The following is a 25,029-nucleotide window of genomic DNA, read 5'->3' as shown; positions in this document are numbered from 1 at the left end:
CTACATCATTCTAATCTCACCAAGGCTCATCCTCACAGTTCACCCTCTACTGGCCTGACATATCTGCTTTGTTGTGGAGGAAAGTCAAATATAAAGAGAGTGTGTCCTCCACCTGGTGCCTATCCACTGTGGTATTCCCTGGTCTCCCTATGCCTCAGGGCTCCTGCATTGGCTCACTATCCAGTAGACTGCTTTTAGTCTGGCTCTTTGAACGGACTCGTGTGCTATACTGAGCTGCGGTGACATGAATACCAAAAATGTTGACACCTTTCAAGTGAGTTACCTGAACGTTAATAGGCCAGTAGCTGTAGCAGAAAGTGCCAAATAAGGACATTTATCACACATTGCTTTACACATGATCACAGACTGATTGCTTTGTGCTAATGTACATTTATTGCTCAAATGGAGACAATAAAAATTGCTGCCATGTCTTGCTTTAGTGTGCTATTCAGAACAACACTTCAACAGAGGGGTCAATGGATGCAAATGGAATCCAGTTAACATTTTCCAAATTCATTTCAGGCAGCAATTTATTGCTTCATGGTAATTTGCAAAGTGAATTCCGTGCATTTCTCTGCAGAAGCCTACATGGTTCAGATTTTCACTCCCCCCTAAGTAAGGAGGATAATACACCAAGGACATACTACATTAGAAGTAACTGACTGAATAAGTAAATGGATGAAGTTTCTCTTGCATTGTTTATAGAGCAGGACTTTGCTCTGGATGTGAGATGCATGTTAGTTTTTCTAATCCTAAAAAAACCACAACATTCAATATCGGGCATTTTTATTAAAATTGAGTAAAACAATTCAATTACAAACCATAATAAAGTGACTTTGCATAATAATAGTCACTATTCAATACAGATGAATGGGAGATAACTATAACATTTTTTCCATTCATCATGTTGTTGGTAAGAGAAGTCGTGAACAACATCCTAGAACTGAATTACCCACCAGAAATAAGCTTAACGTTGGATCATGGGTAAGTGTATGGAATACACATAATGGAAGACAATTATGACAAGAGGTAAATCAGAACAATTATAGATAATGACAGACAAAAGGGAGGCAAATGTACACATAAATAGCGAGAGAAAGAGGATTTGTAAATAGACTATTTATAAAATGATTCTGGAAAATAAATGTAGTGTAATGCAACATCATCCCCTTAGACCCTCCTGAAAAACATACCCACTTTACAACATAAAACAATCACTTACAAAACAGCAAACAGTAGCTTCTGTTCCCCTAATCCTGATCATTTATATCATCAAAAAGTTCAAACATTTCAAGAGCTTTATAAAAGCTGGAAACTATAGTAAGTGAAGCCAACAGGCGTGTTCCCCAAAAAACTAAGTAACACGTTTATTGGCTTATCATTCATTGAATTATATCCCTCCACGACAAAAATATGTCAGTAAATATCGTACCTATACATGTTAATCAAATGTTCCCAACTGTCTAAGACATGAGGTCAACTTGTAACATTGTAAGTAAACACTAAATACAAGAGTATCCATCTTTCATTTTCCAAGTCAGACATTATCTGAATGAACTTGCGTTCATTAAACAATTACAGGATGTGCCAATCTGCAGTAACATTGCCGAGAGGTGAGCTAATTGAATTACAGTGAGTGGTGCACCGTTCAGAACAGCTTGCCGTGTTTCTCTCCTCTAAGAGTCAATCAGAACAGGTGGGATGTGGAGCGACTGAACGTGTGGTACTTCCTCTCAAACATGGACGGCAGGTTGACCATGGAGGGAGAGTGCATCGCCTGGAGGGAACAGAACAGGACAGGGACATTAATTAAATTAGGAAATTGATTGGGTTCCAAAACAGAAACGACCCCTCGAGTGTTAGTTTAAGGACAATGAGTTACACTGAAGGGTTAGAGATGAGCAAATGCTCAAGTGAGCACTTGAGTCATTCAACATGAGGGCTTTCTGATCACATGTACACGCTGGGACTCCTGGTGGACCTTTAAAAGCCACGGCACAAAGATGGATTGTCATGTGGTCCGCAAAAGCAATCTCGTGGGAAGTGCATTGTGAAGGATACAAGGTCGTTTTATATGGAAGTCTCATTTAATTACTTTTACATTCAGCTTTCCCCAGTGCCAGTCTGCCTTCCTAGCCAAATGTTGGCATTGAACTAATCGAACGAGTGATGCCAATACAATATTACTATACTCCCCCCAACTTCCAAAACCATTCAACATTTTGCCATGTTGTAAAGACGTAGTTTCCTCTCTCTGTCCCTGTGCTGCTCATTACTGTGGATGAATCAGATCTATTCAAAAGGAACCTTGATTATATGTTACCGGGGCAACTTGGGGAGGCCAACATGAAAGGTGCTGCTGCATAAAAGCAGGGTGATTTCTGGGGAACCACAAGGTCTGGCTGGTTAAAATGCATACATATTTCACCCTCATTAAGAGTCTACCCTATGGAGCGTAAATAGGTGTGCGTCATGTATCCTTCAGTAAAGCTGTGGCTGGCTAAAGCCAGAGTGAGAGTAAAGGCCAGCCTGAAAAGCAACCCAATTTATGCACCAGCACCTTCTCACCGTTTGCTTGTTGATATAACCACCATAACACATTCTCACTTTGACAGGGCCCAGTCAGGTTAATGAGATTTGAGGTGACATTACGGTTTAAATTTGAGGGCGTAGGATCAATAGCAGTGGCAGAGCGAGGACATACAGAACAAGAGAGTCAGGACACACATGAAGCCACTGTTTCACAAATGCCCAGTGACAGATTGTCAAAAGGCCTGAGTGTCCATCAAAACACTAAAGCATAGTGCTGCACACAATGTTGGATTTATTTAATTAGTGGGAGAAAAATGTAAATCACTGTCACCACAACACATTTGTTTTAGAAGCCATAGATCATAACCAAATAATCCGCTGCTGTAAGACACGCCTCCCTATTCCAAAATGAATTGAGAGGGCTTATGTAAAAGCTAAAAGTGAGCATCAGCCCGGCGCTGCAAGCTGATGTTAGTGGAGCTGAGTGAGTGAGGTGTGCAGCAGATAAGAGACAAGAGGGAGCCCACAGAGAGCCGGAGAGAGAGAGCCACCACAGCCCAGGAATGAGGAGTTAGTCAGTGAGAGAGCCACCACAGCCCAGGAATGAAGAGTTAGCCAGTGAGAGAGCCACCACAGCCCAGGAATGAGGAGTTAGCCAGTGAGAGAGCCACCACAGCCCAGGAATGAGGAGTTAGCCAGTGAGAGAGCCACCACCTATCCCAGTGAGTTAAAAGGGGTATTAAACCCAGCATGGTGATGCTCACGTCAGTCAGCCGCCTATAGGAGGGTCTCTTTGCAGGGCCTCAAGCAGCCTGCCTTGTGTGGGTCAGAGGAGGAGACCAGCAGGTCCCTGCAGACCCCAGGGGGAAGCCTCCCTTTGGACGGGACCCTCCAGGTAGGGGGGCCGGCAGAGTAAGGGGGCCTGGTGGAGGTGGGTTGGGGCTTAAGTGGGGTCTCCTCAGGGCAGGTTGGACTAGGGGTTGGGTCTGGGGTATGAATACAGACGGGAACACGGAGGCGGGGACAGGGTGGGTGGTCCAGGGAGTTAGAGCGCTGCACCACAGCAGCAGCTGTAGAACCACTGAGGTTGAATGTTGAGGTGGAGCGGGCCATCTACAGTCACAGAGCAAAGCATGGGGGAGTCACAGACCATGGGAGAGACCCTGTCAAGTCATAGGTCAGACTCTGCATGTCACACTACTGCATCAAGTTGCATTTAAAAATCCCTTTTTAATAGCAAAGTTTGAGTGCAGTACCTTACTTCAAATATTTAGTATTGTATGACTCATCTTTTCCACTCTAATAAAAGGAAGTACAGAAAAGGTCAGAAAAAGACTGAGATAAAATAAAACCTGTCATCAATACTGACACAGTTAGAAGAACTGGAAATAAATAGCCAAACTGAATAAAAAAGGGGAAAAGTTCAAAACAGTCATGTGTCATCATTAATTGAAAAACTGAAGCTGTTCCTGCAAAAAGAATATGGCTTGCACTGGCAGAACAATTTCAGCATTAGACGTCAACAATCACCTAATTACGCAACCCTTTCAGGACTATGCTTTGGAGAGCACTGCAAATTGATTTTCTGAGAAAAACAGGGTACATGGTGCAATTACAGTACCCATCTCATAATCCTCAAGATTCTTCTGCCATTGCTCTTTTATCTTGCACTATGCCCCTTTAGCCTCGACTTGATTAGACAAACCTTGTTCAAGGCCTGGACCTTTGAAGTAGATGGGTGTGTGGGTGGATGAACTTACTGACAGGGTGGCACTGCTTCCAACATGGATCATGTTCTCTGAGCTGGGGCCAGGGCTCTTGTCATCGGAGGTGCTGTTGGCCATGAAGGCTCTCTGGATTACCCGTTTGGGTGTTTTGGTGAAGGAAAATGCTCTCGTTACCTGGGGGTTAAACAGTCACAAACACTCATCGACGGGGCTGCAGTGGAGCAGGTTGAGAGCGTCAGGTTCCTTGGTGTCCACATCACCACAAACTAACATGGTCCAAGCACACCATGACAGTCGTGAAGAGGGCACGACAAAACCTATTCCATCTCAGGAGACTGAAAATATTTGGCATGGTTCCTCAGATCCTTAAAAGGTTCTACAGCTGCACCATAGAGAGCATCCTGACTGGTTGCATCACTGCCTGGTATGGCAACTGCTTGGCCTCCGACAGCAAGGCACTACAGAGGGTAGTGTGAACGGCCCAGTACATCACTGAGGCCAAGCTTCCTGCCATCCAGGACCTCTATACCAGGCAGTGTCAGAGGAAGGCCCTAAAAATTGTCAAAGATTCCAGCCACCCTAGTCATCTCTCTGCTACCACACGGCAAGCGGTACCAGAGCACCAATTCTAGGTCCAAGAGGCTTCTAAACAGCTTCTACCCCCAAGCCATAAGACTCCTGAACCCCCCCCCCCCATTATAATCTATGCATAGTCACTTTAATTAACTCTACCTACATGTACACACTACCTCAACTGACCGGTGCCCCCGCACATTGACTCTGTACCGGCACCCCCCTGTATATATTGTTATTTTTTTACTGCTTTAATTACTTGTTACTTTAATCTCTTATTCTTATCTGTATTTTTTTTTAAAACTGGACTGTCGGTTAGGGGCTCGTAAGTAAGCATTTCACTGTAAGGTCTAAACCGGTTGTATTCGGCGCATGCGACTAATAAAATTTGATTTGATTTTGAAAATAGCTCTGTTTAACAGTCAGCTTGTCCAATATCCAACATGTGCTTGTGTGGAATACAGGAGAGAGATGGGCTAATTCAGAGTCCATTTTACCTTCTTTGAAGTTTTCTTGATGACTCTAGAGGCTTTACTCAGCGTGCTGTCCATATCCTTTGTGCTCACTTGGACAGAGTCAGGCTCAGTGCACTGAATTAGATCTTCCTGTTTAAAATAGAAACAAGTATAAATACATTTCCAGACCATTCTGCTTCGCTGTCAAAATGCATAGAGTGAGAAACTGTTGTCTGTTTTTACATGCAGCTGGAGCTCACTGGTTGGTATTCAGGGTGCGGAGAGAGCCAGTGAATCAATTAAGATAGCAAGGCCAGCATGTAGTAGAGGTTTACGTCGCCACCTAGTGGACAGTTCACTCCTGACAGCTGGGACTGGCTGGGCTCACCTCCGAAGCTTATTACGCCTGTTTTTAATTATGATGGGAAATACACGTCTGTCTCCGGGCAGCCAATTACTAGTTAGCTTCCTCATTCAAGCTCGAATACTACATCAGTGAAAAGACCTGTGGAGAGATAAAACAACCCATCTATGTCTTTAGTGTTAGTTCTAGTACAATTCCACTTCTAATTACATTAATCTGTCTTCCAGTTTAACCACAGATGACAATCTAATAGGATTGAAATGACCAAAAAGGCCACTCACGCAACGTGATATGTAAGTGTACTAAAACTGGCCAAAATAATTGCATTTGTGTCCTCATCAACCTCTAAAAGAGCCCATACACCATGTTCTGCATGAGGACACCAGACCAGTGAGGGATGCCTCGGTCGCTTCAGCCTGTCTGGCTGTGTTAATGAGAGGAGCAGATAGACAGGCAACATGTGTTCTCAGGAGGAGCCCTCCAACCCAACCCGATGAGCCTATAGCGGCTCAGTGGACCACTGTCTCACTCTGCCTCTCTCTCACCGCGTCAGCCTTACAGATGGTGTTGGCTACGTGGCAACATGTGTTCTCAGGAGGAGCCCTCCAACCCAACCCGATGAGCCTATAGCGGCTCAGTGGACCACTGTCTCACTCTGCCTCTCACCGCGTCAGCCTTACAGATGGTGTTGGCTACGTGGCGACAGAGCATCTTCAGCCAGGTTGACTTCACCGTATCCTCAGTGGTCAGCTGGAAGCTGAAGAGAAGATTCTCCTGTTCCGTGGGCGGGTGCACCACCAGGGCAAAGGCATTACGGCAATCTAAGAGAGAGAAAAGGAGAAATGAGCGAGGTTTGGACCACTCAAAATTGTCAATAGTCTAGCTGGTAAAACATGCATCCCATTTCTCTTTAAGATGCATAGAGAGCCATCTCTGGTGTATCAACATACACTGGTTGTAATTATAGTACATATTGACAGTGAAATTAAACCTAGCAGCTCCATTACAAGGCCAAACAAGCGGAGTCACTGCTAGGGGAGAGAGGAGAGATGTTTGCTTGATTATGTCTGGGCTGCCATTTCAGTCAGTGTTGACTCCAAATATTAGGCTATCCAGTCTGCTTATGAATAACATTTCCCGATACAGGGAAAACAGAATGGAGCAATATACCTGCTCAGGGAATGTGTATATCGACCCAAAAGAAGCACAAACAAGGAGTGGTCATGTTTCTTAGTAATGGATGTTAAACACTGAGGTAGGTAGGTAAGCAGGCCATCAGACTTCTGAACAGCTAACCCTAGCCGTCTCCCTACAGATCTGCACCTTAGAGACTATTTCCACCTCATTATCGGCACCTTAGATTATTTGCATTCCCTACCCACACGTCCAATCCTTACACAAACACACGCACTCAGAACTCTCACACACAACTCTGCTGTTCTATTACATACTATGTATTCCACAGCGTGACCAAGACACTACCTACTTTATATTTCTAAACACAGTGTAATACAGTCCATTATTACTATGTTTACAACCTCTCATTTTTGGACTTGACTTGTATTATTACTGTCTGATGTACTGCATTGGGGGAGCTTAGCACATAGCATTTCTTCACACCTTGAATCCCTGCTGTAAACTGTGTATGTGACTAACATTTGAATTTATAGGTTTTGATAGGTAGAGAACATGCCAGGGTCTGGGGCTCACTCACCCTCTGTATCCTGCAGGTCCAGGACCCTCCTGATCTGGGACAGAGGCATGAGGGTGATGTGTTTGAGTTGGGCTGCAGGTCGCGTCTGGCCCAGAGGACTCCTGAATGTGCTGATCACCTTATGTCTCTTCCGGGCAATCTGCAAATACAGACACAGTTGAAGTATGGAAGCCTCCATCCCTACCTAAACTCTCTCTCCAGTGAAGTGAAGTATGTATGTATGTATGTATGTGGTGGTTAAGCTGTGACAAATCGATAGGGCCTTTTATAAAAGGTAAACGGTCCAAGTCATTAGCATGTGTTTAACTGGCCTGTGTGGGGGCTGAGGCAGGGGTTGGGTCTGTCCCATGAAGGCATTGTGATATCTATTGGGGGTAGGGGAGATCTGAATACAGAGGAGCTAATCAATGAATAATTGAAGAGTGCAGCCCCTGCTCTCCCCATGCTCATTACCAGGCTGCTCTGACACTCCTGAATCAGGCCGCCTCACCCACACCCATTCTGGGTTTGATTGCTAACCCCCATTCTAATGCAACACTTCACTAATTAGGAACCAGATAAGAAGCTGTGTCAGCAACGATAGATTGCACACCCATAAATAATCAGCCAGTGGGGCTCTTTGCTACTGAATTTGCATTTTCTTAGCATCTCAAGTCCCAAAGATTTCATAATGTGGGGGGGGGGGGAAATAGAGGACGGGCAAGACTTTCTCAAATGAGCAATGGCATTAACTTGGGAGGGCATTTTGGGTGTATTGTAAAGTTCTAACATCTAAAGCCATGTCTGGGCCATCACTAGTCAATACAGTGAAATGTTGACCAGGGTTCAAATATTCAGCATATCATTGAGCCTGGCTGGAGTGTCATATGAGCAGGTTTTCAATGTTGGTATTACTTCATTGATGTTGGCGTTACCTCAAGACAGTCATTGAAGAGAAAGAGTGAGACGTGCTCGCCTCGGTCACAGGGTTTGTCTCCCAGGGCGATGGTCTCCACCCTGTGGACCAGGCTGCGGTGGGACGAGAGCAGGTTGGCCTGAGGAGGAGATAGAGAGTGAGCGAGAAGACGGGATGAATATCACACAACCAAAAAGACATCCAGCAACCATTCGTGAATAAACAAACAAACACGGTCACCAGAGAGAGCTTCATGATTCAATCACAGGCCTCATTTAAAGCGGCATATTTGGTATTAATGGGTCTAACTCCACAGATTGGTAATTTCACTGCACGGCTGATGGAGGAATTTCCATTTCCAGTCCCATTATTCCTTTAAAACCCTATCATCAAACTATGTTTATTCATTTGGATGCTCTGCTTATCCAAATCAAGATAAATAGAGCTATACTCACAGCCCAGAGCCAAAGGTATACTAATTCACTCCCTCTAGTCCCAACTCATCTCCACTATTATCACCTGAAAAGAGGACTTCGGTTCACACATACACACAGCTCTACACAAATTCTCTCCACACACACATTATCAAGTTAACTCCAGCACAATAATCCATGAATTACAAGCTATAAATGCACAGTGAACAGTACAAAAAATGCATCCTGTGGAAATTAGCTGAAATAAATAGGGATATCAGGGTGAACACATAGGGAGAGGCCTGGCCATTATGGTGCTGGAGCACAGCCATTAACGCATAGGGAGAGGCCTGGCCGTTATGGTGCTGAGCACAGCCATGAATGCCGTTATGGGAGAGGCCTGGCCGTTATGGTGCTGAAGGACAGCCATTAACGCATAGGGAGAGGCCTGGCCGTTATGTTGCTGAGTACAGCCATTAACACCATTATGGGAGAGGCTTAGCCGTTATGTTGCTGAGGACAGCCATTAACGCCATTATGGGAGAGGCTTAGCCGTTATGTTGCTGGAGAACAGCCATTAAAGCCATTATGGGAGAGGCTTAGCCGTTATGTTGCTGAGGACAGCCATTAATGCATAGAGAGAGGCCTTGTCGTTATGGTGCTGAGGACAGCCATTAATGCATAGAGAGAGGCCTTGTCGTTATGGTGCTGAGGACAGCCATTAATGCATAGAGAGAGGCCTTGTCGTTATGTTGCGGAGGACAGCCATTAATGCATAGAGAGAGGCCTTGTCGTTATGGTGCGGAGGACAGCCATTAATGCATAGAGAGAGGCCTTGTCGTTATGGTGCTGAGGACAGCCATTAATGCATAGAGAGAGGCCTTGTCGTTATGGTGCTGAGGACAGCCATTAATGCATAGAGAGAGGCCTTGTCGTTATGGTGCGGAGGACAGCCATTAATGCATAGAGAGGCCTTGTCGTTATGGTGCGGAGGACAGCCATTAATGCATAGAGAGGCCTTGTCGTTATGGTGCGGAGGACAGCCATTAATGCATAGAGAGAGGCTTAGCCGTTATGGTGCTGGAGGACAGCCATTACTGGATTAGCGGCTCAACAAAGCGTGCCACATTCCGGTGAAGAAATGCACAAACAACTTACAGGGCAGCCGTCAACTTCATAGACGACATCAAAGATCTGCTTCTGTCCCTCTATTTTCCTCTTGTCCTCGTTTATGTGACTGGGGGGGTCAAATAAATTCCGTTAGCCAACTGATGCTACAATCACTTTATGTAAATGCATGGCTAATGGCTGAGGCTTTAACTTAATTACAACAAAATGCTTCATGCATGGCCGGTGGTGCACAGTTGACTCACGTCATAACTTCCTTCAGTGATTCGATTGCCTTCTCCAAAGTGATTTTGTCAGGGTTGTTACAGGCAGTGTGTTTCTTAATATCTGCAAGATAGATGGGTCAATGAACATTGACATATATAATTGATAGAACAGTGAAAAAAGCCAAGGGCAAACAACTGATATGCCCGACAGATTTATAACACAACTGTGGATAAAGGCGAGGAGCATCTATCAGTATTTCCTGTGACATTGTAGTCGGAAATCAAGCGCTCTCTTCATATGCAGGTGAGGAGAATGCATGAAGTTAGTACTTCTATCACGCCACATATGTACCATGTTGCGCAAGGTTTGGCTGTCAAGTGTGTTTTGTGTGTGTGTGTGTGGTGTAGTCTACCGTTGAGGAGAAGGGCGACGCTAGGCAGTCTCTGCACAGGGCGAATCAGCAGCTCCACCAGCGTCTGTCGTCCACACTCGGGCTTCGCCTGATTGATCTGGAGGCAAGAAAAAAAAAAACTGCTGTTAAAGCAGAAGGAGACCTGACAGACATGTTGCGGCTTACTTACACACACACAGGCAATCACTCACATCCACAACACAGACCGAGACATTTTCTTTAAGTTTACTGTGACAGGCAATGAATGACCTTTAGCATGAGGCATATGGTAACTTCTAAACCTACACTCACGTGGATGTATACACAAATGTACATCGTCTCAGAGGTCACATACCTTGAGGAAAGCATGGAACCTTGGCTTCTGCTTCTCACACCTCACTATGGTCTCCTTGCTCATCTCAAAGAAGTTGACGAATGGCAGGTAAGCCTTCACCAGGTCTTTAGACTGACAGACAGAGAAAGGAACTAAGTGAGAATGTCCAAAATGGCTCAATACAACATTCAGAACAAAGGCCTGCTATACTCACGTATTTGAGAATGATGTCCCCGACACTCTTGTCCTCAGACCAGTCCATGACCAGCTCCTCCAGATCGGCCTGTCAAATCAACCAAATAAGCAGAGAGACACAGAGGGCGTTTAGGTGACTTCACTGCAGATTAAACTCTTGTTCAGGTCATCTTGGGATATTTCAAGGAGAGAAGTGCCCACCTTTATCCTGGTGTGTACGTCGAAGATCTCTGGGATGCTGCCAAAGATGGTCTTGATTTCTTCCGGAGCCAAAATGGGTCCACCAACTTGGCCTTCCTTTTCCAGGGGGACTTTGAACAGCTAAAAGGAACAGACGTTTCAGGTGAGACTCAGACTTAGCCCACTATTCCCTTGATCAATACATACACCCCCAATACATAAGGTACTCTCTATTTCTGAATAGTTCTATGAGAATGTTTGTAAAAGTAGAAAGTTAAATCATTTTAGAGTGCAGGTAAGTATTAATTATAAAAGACCACCCTGCCTCCCCATCATCTTATCAAAGACATAGAAAACTCACAAACAGTGAAAGTAGGTCCCCTAATAAACTACAAGAAATGATTCCCATTAAAAAGTCCTGATCTAGCAAAGCTCTATTCAGCTTTCCCTGTAAAAAGTATAATCAAAAGGCTGAAAATGGCCTGGAATTACCTTCTAATAAAAATACATTTTAACAAGCGCCCAACATGTGTGAATCATAATGGGATAATTGGTATTCAAGCCCACTTCTTGGAAGGCCAGTTCATGGGCTGACTTCAGAGGGCAGTGGACATGGGGTCAGCAGTCAGTGTTAAAGACCATCCAATGTGAAGCTGGCCATCTGTCTCCTGGGCTGGCATGGTGCAGTGGGCGTGGTACAGAGAGAGGACACTACTGGTGACTGCATACGAGTGGGGGTGAGTGGGCATGGGTCAGGGTGAAAGAGAACAAGGTGATGTACGTGCAAAAGTAGAGTACACCACACCGATTAGGAAATATGGTAGTGAGGTTTGCTGAACACCTTCATTCTACTGGTGTCATAGTAATGCTGTAGCGAGCAGAGGGGGGAGATGTGAGAATAGGAGCGATGAGACAAGGACAGGCCTGAGGTTTGGGTCGATGAGCAGCAAAGAGCTCTGCAGTGTGAGTGGGAGCCTGGCTGGCTGACAGTCCTGATGCGCACAATCCTATTAATTTTCTCCCCCACTGGTTACTGGACTCAGGCACCAGTGGGACAGCCTGATTAGAACCCTAGCAGCCCCGGTGGTGCTAAGTGAGCCCAACATCCACAGCAGCAGCGACAAACCTGCAAGACTGTGGTGAGAATATCCACATAGTTGCTCTCTGTCTGGTACAACTCCTTGGAGACCTGCCATCTAGCCGACTGCTTCAGGACAGCAGGTGTAGAGCTCTTCAAGGGCCGGGAATGTTCTGGAAGAGAGCCAGGGATCGTCAAGAGGTGAATATTGATTGAGACAGTGGGGAAAAACATGTTTTCTTTTGACTACCCACAACTTCTGAACTTATTTTGACTTCCTGGGTGTCTCGGAGTTAAGAAAATTGAGATTCTGACATGCAAAGTGAACGCTACTCTGCAGAAGACTTGGGGCTTTTATCTTAGCTAGTGAGAATGGTTCCAGAATGCAACTAAATGTATTTCAGATAATCCCATTCCTTCATATAATTTCATCCTCAACTCTCCAGTCAACTCTGCAGGCTTTAAGGCTCAACCTACTATTCTTGCACCACTTTGATCATCTAGACAGTTCTTATATAATTTCTAATATCATACCAAATCGGATTTCCCCACAGTGACAGTTCAACTGAGTGACCCTTCATCTCCTGGCATTCGCTGAGACAGACTGACTCCTGTGACGAGTCCCTCCACGAACCCCCCCCAGTCTCTGTGGCCGGGGACTGGGCTGGCTAAGGGCACACTCCCTGTCCTGAGGGCCCATGGGGGCCTCTGGGGTCTCTGCTTCCTGCTGCGGGGTGGTAGTGCTAGGGCCACTCTTTGTCCCCCTACTCATCTCCCTGGCACTCATCCTCCTCTGCCTGTTGGCCTCAGCACAGCACCTCCTACGCCTGCTGCTCTCTATACTGTGCTCTGAAAGACAGGGTGTTCAGTCTCTTTGGGGGGAGTTCAAACAGAATAGCAGAGAGTGCTGGTTCTTCCTGCCTCCCCCTGCAACAAGCAGTGACCGCCTCCTTAGTCTATGACAAGGCTCTGATTTCAGCTGACATGAGACACTAATGATGCTATAATCCCTGTCTGTTTTTGCCTGCATTAATTTTTAACGAGGTCAGAGGCGCTTATTAACCACCGTTGACAGGCTAACTAACACCCAGTGTTACCAGCCCTGTGACATGACGTGTGTGGCTGATGAGTGACCGTGGCTCCTCTCTCACCTGCCAAGGCCTTGCAGGTCTCGGGGGTGTTGGAGATGTCCAGCAGAGAGCCCATGGACATGGAGTGTTCGGCAGAAGGCCTCTTGCGGGGTGGAGGGAAGGGGGAGATCTCAGTCTCCTTGGTGAGCTGGGCCAGGGTTTCCCGCAGACGCCTCCTCTTCCGGTTACTGTTGGGTGTGTTGAGGGACAGCAGGGACACAGCCTTCTTCAGCACAGGACTGTCCATCTGAGAGTAGGAGAAACATGGGCATGTCAGATGAGGGTGTATGGAGAAAAATGTGTGTAAAAAGAAAAAGGAAGGCACTGTGGTGGAAAGTCATCTCTGATAAACCAGAACTAAATTCTCACGTATTTTGGTCAGATGCTCGATTAAGCTCTGCAGGGGAGAGGTTCAAAATTGTGATGAGATTTGTGAAGCCATAATTTCACCTAGTTTATCATCTGCTTGCACATGCAAAGCAATTACACGTATAAGTGTCAAATCAGTGGCACGGTATCAAATACATGGTTTCCAGGTGTTTGATGCAATTCCATTTGCTCCGTTCGGGCCATTACTATGTGCTGTTCTCCCCTCAACAGCCTCCACTGGTTTGCAAGCGCACAATACTATGATTATTGTGAATACTCAGATTTATATACGTTTGATTAAAACGTTAACATGCTTTCCAAGAACGCTTTCTCTTACAATCCAGACATGGACTTTGAAAAAATGCAGAGCATTGCCAATCAAAGTAAACATTCTATCACAGGGATCATCCAATTTTGGGGGAGCTTTTTTGATTTGGACATAAAATTTGTATGTGAAAAATGTTTGTATTTTATTTCCCAAACTCCTTCCAGAGAGGGATAATCATGAGGATGTGCGTGACACAGTTTATAGAATCTTAGCAGTGTCCATTCCACTGTATAGAGGTTTGTGTAGGGGCATTGGGAGGATGAATCAGATTGACTGACAGACAAAACTTACCTTCTGATAGAAGTACATGGACTCTCCTGCTCGGGCATCCATCTGTATCGTTCCCCAGAACCACTTGAACAAGCAAAGGAAAAATAGTATTGATACAAGGTGGGGAACACCAGTGCTCACCATCTCTGCTCAAATGACTTGTCTAGTCGAAAGGAAAATTAAATATTGATCATCCAAGTGAGGCAAGTTTATCAATCAATACAGCCAAATACATTAAATAGAAATACGTATTTGACATAATCCTTAGAAGAAAACAACAAGGCTCATTTTACCAGACTTGACAACGCCAATGTATTAGAGAATTCATGAATTTGAGGCACATGAATTTGAGGTGTTATGCTTCAGTCAGACATACTGCTGACCTGGGAAATGTTTAATGTTTGTCTGCCTACCGCCAGTACGGTGATGTAAGCTGACACCTACTACATTGAAGTGCTCACCTCCTGCTTGACAACATACAGTCTCTTTGATGGTACGAATGGCAGCTCCTTGACAGCGTTTTCCTCCACCACCATGTGAGTGCACTTCTGATCACCAACCTCCAGGTGGCTGCCACCTTGGAGAAACACAAAGTTTTAGAAACTCCAAAAGTACTCCATAATAGAAGGGAGGATAATGTGCTTGTAGAGTAGCTTTTGTAAAGCCTAGATATAACATATGAAGGAACAAAAAATAAATACTGAAAATGTAAGACCTCAGGCTAATACCATGTTTGATTGTCCTTTCCTCCATGTTGGTCTTCTCTTCATCTGAGAAGCCCAGGAAGCTCAGCACACAGTCTTGAAAGGGGGGAACTTTGAATTCGGTGCGGAACTCTTCATCTCCAGCATGGAAACTACTGTAAGAACAGGTGGTTGTCAGCCCTCATACATGTACATAATAGTATACATTGATGTACAGACATGAACGTGAAGACCACAATGAGGACTGGGCATGCAGTTGGCTTTGGCCATTGTCTGTAGCGTGAGGAGATACTTACACATCCTCTCTATGCTCCCAGGCCTTATGGATCCAAGTTGGGGTGAGGATGGGTGTTCCCATACACACAGCAAGCTAGACACAGAGAGGTATGTCATATTAGGAGGTATACCGTATATACTAGAGGTATACCGATTAGTCGGAATGGTCGATTAATTAGGGCCGATTTCAAGTTTTCATAACAATCGGAAATCGGTATTTTTGGACGCCAATTGTTTTATATACAACTTTATTTAACGAGGCAAGTCAGTTCAATGACGGCGTAGGAACGGTGGGTTAACTGCCGTGTTCAGGGGCAGAACGACAGATTTTTACCTTGTCAGCTCAGGGATTCAATCTTGCAACCTTACAGTTGACTAGTCCAACACTCTAACCACCTGCCTCACGAGGAGCCCGCCTGTTACGCGAATGCAGTAAGAAGCAAAGGTAAGTTGCTAGCTAGCATTAAACTTATCTTATAAAAAACAATCAATCATAAACACTAGTTATAACTACACATGGTTGATGATATTACTAGTTTATCTAGCGTGTCCTGCGTTGCATATAATCGATGGGGTGCACATTCGCGAAAAATGACGACTACCTAACCATAAACACCAATGCCTTTGTTAAAATGAATACACAGAAGTATATATTTTTTAAACTCGCATATTTAGCTAAAAGAAAGGTTAGCAGGCAATATTACCCAGGTGAAATTGTGTCACTTCTCTTGCGTTCATTGCACGCAGAGTCAGGGTATATGCAACCGTTAGGGCAGCCTGACTCATTGCGAACTAATTTGCCAGAATTTTATGTAATTATGACATAACATTGAAGGTTGTGCAATGTAACAAGAATATTTAGACTTAGGGATGCCGCCCGTTAGATAAAATACAGAACGGTTCCGTATTTCACTGAAAGAATAAACGTTTTACATTTACATTTAAGTCATTTAGCAGACGCTCTTATCCAGAGCGACTTGTTTTCGAGATTATAGTTTCCGGATTCGACCATATTAAATGACCTACGGCTCGTATTTCTGTGTGTTAATTATGTTATAACTAAGTCTATGATTTGATAGAGCAGTCTGACTGAGCGATGGTAGGCACCAGCAGGCTTGTAAGCATTCATTCAAACAGCACTTGATTTCATTGATGTATTATATTAAGTTAAAATAAGTGTTCATTCAGTATTGTTGTAATTGTCATTATTCCCCCCCCCCCAAAAAGTCTGATTAATCGGTATCGCCTTTCTTTGGTCCTCCAATAATCGGTATCGGCGTTGAAAAATCATAATCGGTAAACCTCTAGTATATACCACATACTGGGGTATTATGAAATAAAGACTACGATTTTTTTGTGGGGGCTCCCTAAAGCTCGGTGGGTGGGTACAACGGTTTATAACTAGAAGTCAATTTATTTGGCACATCTTAGAAAGTGATCTTCAGATCAGGGCTCCAGCTATGCATTTGGTTTGCGAACTAAGTGGTTAACTTGCAAGATCCAGCCTCTTGGTTAAAGCAGAGACAATCCCCTCCTGGATCAAGATCCATGCTGCCTACATTTGTTTTGTGCATTATTTCGTTTTTTTACGTCAGGAAAGAAAGAGGCCCTTGTGTGCACTGCCGGCAATACGATATACCCAGGTACCACAGGATAATTGGGGGGGCTTTTGTATGGCTTGTGGTAACGGCTGGAGAGGAATGAGTTGAATGGTATCAAATATATCAAACACATGGTTTCCATGAGTTTGATGCCATTCTATTTGCTCTGTTCCAGCCCCTCAGCAGCCTCTTATGCCCAGTATGGTACAGAAACTACTCTTTAAAAAAGAGGATTGAGGTGTTTGGCCCTCTTTTACAACAGCTGTAGGCTGTGTGCCAGGTACTGCAAGAGGTAAAGAGCTCCATCAAAAGCCAGGGATGAAAAAAGGCATAGTGTATTGAAACGGATCTCATTCTTGTACTCTATTAAGTACTCACTTTCCAATGTAAAATGTCTCAGTATGTCTGTTTAGAGAGCTAGGCTACTTTCCTGTTTAAAGTGCTGGAGCAAAACATCTAAACAAGTTGAGCTTTCGACTCAGAAAAAGATGGGGTGGAGAAAAGCGAACAGAACCACTGAGAATCAATAAAACAAAAACTTCAGTCAGCAAATGAAATGTCATGTGGGGAAGAAAATAAATCGTATGGATTAGGTCTATACATGAGCTCTTCCAGACGGGAGGAAAGGTTAGGGGTGTTTTACAAACCTTGTATTTCTCGCCATGAGTGGAGTATGCAATGAGATGGGTGACTTTAGTGCTGAAGTCCTTCCGAATGGTGCCTCCCATGTGATGCACCAGATTCACCAGGTTTTTCTGCAGGGGTTAAAGGCAGTGAGTGACATTTGGCACCAACACACATCTCTTAGCATTAAAAAGCAAACAAAACCGACATGTTGGTACTTGGTAGTGCTACAAATAATGACAATCAACTTGAACCCATTCCACTTACAACTTCCTCTTTGTTGCGGAAACCGGTGAAACACAGCGACAAGTTGAGCATGGTGGTAGAGTATAGAGGACGAGAGGAAAACGGCAGGGGCTGTGGGAAACAACAATATGGTTCTTGTAAATCTCGGATATTGGTAACATTGCTCATGCATCATTTCCTCCACTGCTTTTATCAAGTATTTTATTTACTGGTCAGTAGCAAAGCTGTATGAAAGGCCACTGCATTTGTAAGTATGTGTGTGTTCTGTGGATCTCCAAGTTACCAGGCTCTGTAGATAAGGGGATAGATGCAGAGATCATTTCTCATTCTGAATACAGCCATATTTTAAATCTTTTCCGTTTTTAGAGTTGTGATGCATTCCTTCATAGATATACGTTCATCTTGGGAGAGGTGACTGGTGAGGTTTGCAGTGATCTGTGGCCAAGGGTGTGTTCATCTTCCCCAGTAATCTGACTGAGTTGAGCAGGTGCTCTGCTTAGACCCAGACAACAGTGATGCATTTCTCAGGGTTCACGGGAACAATCAAAACCCATCATATAAATCTATTTAAACTTGAAAGCACACCTTTTCTGCCATGTTTTACTTCATCTCCCATTGCAGGCAGATGCTAAATTGCACCATAACAGTCAAAACCTCATATCTTGAACCGGCGAGGAGTGATCCACAGCCGAGCACTGCGAGTGCCATCCCAGAGTGAGTGAGTATATTTCAGGAGTGATTTGCTTCTGTCCTTACCTCCTCTCGTCTCGCACAGTGGAGAACAACCGGGGGGCCCACGATCCGGTTGTCATGTTTGTAAAGATAGATGTAGTCAGGAGAGGAGAAGTCTTTGAGCACGAACACCGTCTCAAACTCTGTGTTTTCTCCATCTCCAAACTCTTTGACATTGTTGGTCTTTATGCAAGGCACGTTGATATCCTGTGGATTAAAAAAGGTTGCTGTTAATGTGAGTAGGGACACACAAGCAGCCCTTTCATATCAAAGGAGTCATTTGATAATCATGATATTATATTGCAATATGAGTGATACATTTAAAGTAGGTGAGTTTAGAGCAAACGGTAAACATTGAAGTTCAGGTACTTGAAACCCATTCATTAATTTGCAGAGAGACAGACCGATGCTCACCATGACATTGCTCAATGCCGCATGAAACAATTTCCAGTGCTCACTCTGAGGGTGTTATTTTGATTCGATTTAACTCACTAAATTCAGTCGAGCAGAAATTGAATCAAGAACACAGCCTATATAAATCAGAGATCATTGAGCTGAAGAGAGAAATTATGTATGATACCTGTAAACCGTATTCATAAAATACATAATCCCCACAGAATTATTGGCACCATACATCAGAAGACAAAGCATTAGAGGAATAAACAGTGTGAACGTGTTAGATCATTTTGTTAGAGACATCTAAGCTTGGACAACAGGTGTTAACAGTATAAATCTGTGACATTTACCGGTAATTGTGAGGACACTGCTGCAGCTACACACCAATCACCTTGAGATTGCCCATGCAAAGAGACCCCCCTTGATGGATTAAAGCATGCAACACCGAAAAAAGACCTACCATATTGACTATAGATTTTATCAATTTCTCTCCAGTCCCAGCACCCGGTTCTCCTCCTCTAATCTTAACCACTGGGACTTCCATTATTCTGACGGCCTGTAAAATGAAGCATTGACCTCAAGCTGGCGACACCAAACTGACAAATTATCTGAACAACGGGCCTGTGTCATTGCAACCCAGAAGGCAAGAACTTCAAACAAATGTCAAACGCTATCTGGGGGGAAAGTTCTACTAAATTAATAAAGTTGAAAGCAGGTCAACTTTTTTTGTCAAATCACTCAGCAGACTTCCCCCTCTGATTAAGCTGTCAACGAATGTGCCACTACTACAGATTGGAACACAAAATAGATCATTTAAAGAAGCCTTCAGATCGAAAAGCTTCTCAGTCGCTCAAGAGTGAACCCGTTTTATTCCTACAGTTGAGCCCTGTGCCGTAGCTTCACATTCACAGACAAAGTTAACCTGTCTCCTCCCCTTCATCTACACTGATTTAATTGGTGGCATCAATAAGGAATCATAGCTTTCAACTGGATTCACCTGGTCAGTGTATGTCAAGGAAAGAGCAGGTGTTCCTAATGTTTTGTATACTCACTGTACTCATTATTAAAAAACAAAATGAAAACAATCACACGCAACAAATCATAATGCAATGATGCTTCCACAATGACAGCCCATACAACTGGGCTCAAACCATTAGGGCACGGTACCTGCAGTGCTTTGACAAGTGCTCCATTTTTTCCAGCTTCTCCTACAAGGACAACTCTGGTTTCGACCCGAGGTAGCATCTCTACAAGGGAATAGAGGACCAAGGGCACAGTGAATCTCAAAGGTAATGTGAAAGCAATCATAAAACGAAATCCTTCCTGTTTTGAGTGACAGCCTCAGGTAAAAAAGCAGTTAATATCACACTGATTGAGAGAAAGGGTGAAACTCTTGCCTTCCATGTCTTCAGAGCCCAAACCCAGGAATACATCCTTAGTAGTCTCAGCCATCCTGGAGTCATACACAGAGGAGTCCACCAGCAGGCTCCGAGCCATCCCCAAAGTAACTATGCTGCTGTCAGCCATGGAAGTGTGACACGGGTGGTGGCACAATCCTGTCTAAACAATCAAAAGTTAGTAAAGTCAGAGCTTGAGGAGAGAGTGAGGTGTCAAATGCCAAACCACTTGGAATAGAAATGATGAAAATAAAAATGTGTATAGCCCATTTTATACCCAAGTGGAATTCGGGTCTTATAACATATTGGCTTCCCACCTTGCGAGTTATTTGCCAATATGTGCCTCTGCCTGGTGATACTTAAACCACGATTGAATGTATATCCACAATTAGTAGGTTGTGGTAAATGTTGCTTAGACGCAACCACCTTCCTCCCAGATAAATTCCAAACATGAATTCCATGTGGTATGTTCGCTTTGAACGTACACCTGTCTGTTTTAGCTAATCAGCCTTGCAATACGGGCACCATGCTATCGCAGACGAGAAGTAGAATGAAGCATGTGTGACCAAACACTGACATTCATGTTTAGCATTTCCCCTATGAATTATATTTAAAAAATGTTTTTACTTCAGTGGTGACAAAGTTAGCGGGGGGCAGGGGATGGCCAATGCCGCAGTCTGCAACCAAAATTTGAGCCTGTCCTCTTGGCCTCAGAAACCTTTTGCTGTTTTAAAGATAATATCCTGCAATTCTACACATTTTGCCATGGCTTATGCGGTGTTCTTTTGCTATCAGAGTGACCCAAACACAAAGTCAAATGGGGGAGATTTGCCTCGACTGTCTAGTTTTATTTTAGTGATTGCTAGACTTCAAATATTATTTTATTAAAACAAAACTCCATTATCTTTTCTACAATTTATATCTGGTTTTAGTTGTTTAAGTAGTATTTTTTTATTTATTATATATTTTGGAGTGGCGGCAACGAATATAGGGAAAACACGGAGTGGTAGTGTCTAACAATTGGATTCGATTATTTATTGGGCAAAGCTCAGTGATGCATTCAAGGACCTTCTAATTAGAACCTTCTTCTGATTACGGGCATACTGTCCAACGTTGGACACACCCTGCTATACAGGTACAGTCATTTTCCGTGTCCTTAAAAAGGGAAATTCAAAAAATGCTCAACTTTATATTCACCATTTCCAGCACCACCGCAACATTAACATGTGAAAATGGCAAATTACTAGGATTTGTAGTAAAAAAAAGTGTGTATTGTGATTTTAACCAATTATGAGTAGGCATTGCCTACTAACTGGTTTATGATGTCATTGGAAATACATTTTTTACTACAAAACAGAAACAGCCAATTTTCACATGCAGTTGAAGTCGGAAATTTACATGCACTTAAGTTGGAGTCATTAAAACTTGTTTTCAACCACTCCACACATTTCTTGTTAACAAACTAGTTTTGGCAAGTCGTTTAGGACATCTACTTTGTGCATGACAAGTCTTTTTTCCAACAATTTTTTAGACAAGATTATTTCACTTATAACTCACTGTATCACAATTCCAGTGAGTCAGAAGTTTACATACACTAAGTTGACTGTGCCTTTATACAGATTGGAAAATTCCAGAAAATTGTGTCATGGCTTAGAAGCTTCTGATATGCTAATTGACATAATTTGAGTCAATTGGAGGTGTACCTGTGGATGTATTTCAAGGCCTACCTTCAAACTCAGTGCCTCTTTGCTTGACATCATGGAAAAATCAAAAGAAATCAGCCAAGACCTCAGAAAAAAAATGGTACACCTCCACAAGTCTTGTTCGTCATTGGGAGCAATTTCCAAACGCCTGAAGGTAACACGTTCCTCTGTACAAACAATAGTACGCAAGTATAAACACCATGGGACCACGTAGCCAACATACCGCTCAGGAAGGAGATGTGTTCTGTCTCCTAGAGATGAACGTACTTCGATGCAAATCAATCCCAGAACAACAGCAAAGGACCTTGTGAAGACGCTGGAGGAAACAGATACAAATGTATCTATATCCACAGTAAAACAAGTCCTATATCGACATAACCTGAAAGGCCGCTCAGCAAAGAAGAAGCCACTGCTTCAAAACCGCCATAAAAAAGCCAGACTACTGTTTGCAACTGCACATGGTGACAAAGATCGTACTTTTTGGAGAAATGTCCTCTGGTCTGATGAAACAAAAATATAACCGTTTGGCCATAATGACCACTGTTATGTCTGGAGGAAAAATGGAGGCTTGCAAGCTGAAGAACACCACCCCAAACATGAAGCACGGGGATGGCAGCATCATGTTGTGGGGGTGCTTTGCTGCAGGAGGGACTAGTGCACTTCATAAAATAGATGGCATCATGATGTAGGAAAATTTGGTGGATATTTTGAAGCAACATCAAGACAACAGTCAGGAAGTTAAAGCTTGGTCGCAAATGGACAATGACCCCAAGCATACTTCCAAAGTTGTGGCAAAATCGTTAAAGGACAACATTTCAGGTAGCCTTCCACAACCAGGTTAAAGAATTTAAAGACAATGCCACCAAATACTAATTGAGTGTATGTAAACTTCTGACCCACTGGGAATGTGATGAAAGAAATAAAAGCTGAAATAAATCACCCTCTACTATTATTCTGACATTTCACATTCTTAAAATAAAGTGGTGATCCTAACTGACCTAAAACAGGTCATTTTTACTAGGATTAAATGTCAGGAATTGTAAAAAATATGTATTTGTCTAAGGTGTATGTAAACTTCCGACTTCAACTGTATGTTGAGGTGGTGCTGGAGATAAATATGAAGTCATAACATTTAGACATTCCCCTTTAACCCTGTGAGACCCACGGTTGCAAAAATACAATGTCTCTAAAATTGCATCCTGTATTATATATATAAAAAGTTTAGTAATTTACCAGACTCTCTTATTCAGAGCGACTTATAGGCGCAATTAGGGTTAAGTGCCTTGCTCACGTGCACAGACAGATGTTCTTACCTAGCCAGCTCGGGGATTCAAACTAGCAACCTTTCGATTACTGGCCCAACCTCTTAACCGCTAGGCTACATTGTTGTATTAGTAGCCTCTGAAATGTTACAAACTTGTCTGAGACCACACTGGTACCCTAGGCAAGGATTTATTCAGGGATTTTCTAGGTAAAATGGGAATGTTCGGCAAGGCCCCCCATCTTGGTGGCGAAGAAAAATGTTGCATCTTTAAGCCAACTTCCTGCAATTCAACATTTTCTCAATGGAGCTTGGAGAAATGTTTGCAGTTTAAAGTTCATTTCCTGCAATTCTACACATTTTGCCATGGAGCTGAAAGAAAATGTTGCAGTTTTAAAGCTAATTTGATGCGATTCTACAGTACATATTCTGCCTTGGAACCGTGAGAATTTTGCCATTTTAAAGCTAATTTCCTTCAATTCAATGTATTTTGCCATGGACAATTATTATGCTAAAAGTAGCAATTACAAAATCAATACTGCTAAATTCATTCTTTTGGAATTTTCAATTCTCCCAGACTGTCTATTTTCATTTTGATGTTTGTATTGAGGTAGTTTTGGAAGTGTTGCAAAAAGGAAACATTGGGCTTAAAGGGGTGCCAAACTGAGACATGGTAGACAAGTCAGGGATTTGGGAAAGGTAACATTCTGCACATACAGACAACCAAATACTTCAAAGAACTTTGATGATGACCCCCCCCCCCCTACACATCAAAATAATTAAAAAATTTAAAAAAGTGTCTTATGGTCTCAGAATAATGCAATTAATCTTATGGTAAAGTAAAATAAGAGGTTCTCTCTCCAAGTTCAGCCAGAAAGAAAATATATATATATATATATATTACTAAAAAGGAAGTTGGATGTTCTCCATACATAAAAATGTTTTTGATAGCCAAATACTAAAATATGGATTGGTCAAGTTGATAAACATAGCTATTTCTGTCAAAATATGACTTAATTTCAGATGTATATACCACCTACACCAATATGTTATATCACACATCTTTATAGAATTTCAGTTCTAACGACAAAATTGTCATGCCATTGAAAACCAATGTTGCATTTAAGAAACATTTCCAGAAAACTATTTTACAAACATGACGTAACAACGTTAACGTAACAGACGTCCCGACCCCAGTTAGCAACATCTGATTAACTATGTAAGGTTAACTAGCAAAACAACACAAATGCAAGTGTATTTAAGACTGCACTAACGTACAGTGAAAAACCTCGTCAAAGACTAGCTAACTGGTTGTTTAACAAAAACGAACCAGACTGGCTAAACGTTAGCGACTGTACATTACCCTATACAACGTGTTGTTACTAACGTCAACTAATTAAATGAAACACTAACGAATTTAGTTAGCTAACTAACTACAGTACTTCATAAACATGGTTGCTGGAAAATAAACAAATGTTAAGACTTACATAAACCTTCGGAATTAACAACAAATAATCGCAGGTGAGTGGTAAACTGGCTAGTCGACCAGTTCAGCTAGCTAGCTAGCGGCTGGCTAACTAAATTGACACTTAACTATCTGTAGGTTATTGCCGTCTCTAAAAAGTAAATATATATATTTGCGCGTGGATAAATCTGTCAACTCCCTCAATCCGAATTCAAAAAGCAATGCAAACAAGGCGTCTGTAATCTCATTGGACAAGAATGGGAAAGCCTGCTGAATAAGCACTGCGCGGCTACTGATTGGCTCGTGGATTCAAACTACAATGCCCACTGGCACTGTGCAGG

The 25,029-nt window shown here is 43.1% G+C and overlaps 1 protein-coding gene across 5 annotated transcripts; it reads right to left on the bottom strand.

Moving 5' to 3' along the window:
- Nucleotides 1-769: 769 nt before the first annotated feature.
- Nucleotides 770-24,911, bottom strand: LOC115145033 (protein ECT2-like). Of its 5 annotated transcripts, none has more exons than XM_029686250.2 (26): nucleotides 24,711-24,911; nucleotides 20,260-20,422; nucleotides 20,030-20,109; nucleotides 19,323-19,418; nucleotides 18,491-18,673; nucleotides 17,756-17,845; nucleotides 17,512-17,619; nucleotides 15,284-15,357; nucleotides 15,012-15,142; nucleotides 14,745-14,860; nucleotides 14,305-14,367; nucleotides 13,338-13,563; nucleotides 12,235-12,359; nucleotides 11,130-11,249; nucleotides 10,948-11,016; nucleotides 10,755-10,865; nucleotides 10,421-10,517; nucleotides 10,047-10,128; nucleotides 9,832-9,910; nucleotides 8,280-8,399; nucleotides 7,366-7,504; nucleotides 6,318-6,472; nucleotides 5,330-5,437; nucleotides 4,293-4,433; nucleotides 3,297-3,645; nucleotides 1,689-1,777 (listed from the first exon to the last, which is right to left on the bottom strand). In XM_029686250.2, exons 2-25 carry the CDS (start codon nucleotides 20,387-20,389, stop codon nucleotides 3,310-3,312), a joined length of 2,979 nt encoding a protein of 992 aa, XP_029542110.2. In that variant the 5' UTR covers nucleotides 20,390-20,422; nucleotides 24,711-24,911; the 3' UTR covers nucleotides 1,689-1,777; nucleotides 3,297-3,309. The 5 variants fall into 5 exon arrangements, with proteins under 5 accessions (XP_029542113.1, XP_029542114.1, XP_029542110.2 ...); XM_029686251.2 differs by having other exon boundaries at nucleotides 20,260-20,418; XM_029686253.2 differs by lacking the exon at nucleotides 3,297-3,645 and having other exon boundaries at nucleotides 770-1,777; nucleotides 24,711-24,908.
- Nucleotides 24,912-25,029: the final 118 nt, after the last annotated feature.

The sequence above is a fragment of the Oncorhynchus nerka genome, linkage group LG17, assembly GCF_034236695.1.
Source record: "Oncorhynchus nerka isolate Pitt River linkage group LG17, Oner_Uvic_2.0, whole genome shotgun sequence".
Lineage (NCBI taxonomy): Eukaryota > Metazoa > Chordata > Actinopteri > Salmoniformes > Salmonidae > Oncorhynchus > Oncorhynchus nerka.
This window is presented reverse-complemented; position numbering and strand designations above follow the sequence as displayed.

Excerpts from the sequence above, each read along its gene's own strand:
- LOC115145033 (XM_029686250.2), bottom strand. The coding sequence starts at position 20,389 with ATGGCTGACAGCAGCATAGTTACTTTGGGGATGGCTCGGAGCCTGCTG. Across the intron at positions 17,846-18,490 it reads ACTGTGCGAGACGAGAGGAG|CCCCTGCCGTTTTCCTCTCG; the intron begins GTAAGGACAGAA and ends TGTTTCCCACAG. Across the intron at positions 8,400-9,831 it reads ATGAAGTTGACGGCTGCCCT|GCCAACCTGCTCTCGTCCCA; the intron begins GTAAGTTGTTTG and ends TCTCCTCCTCAG.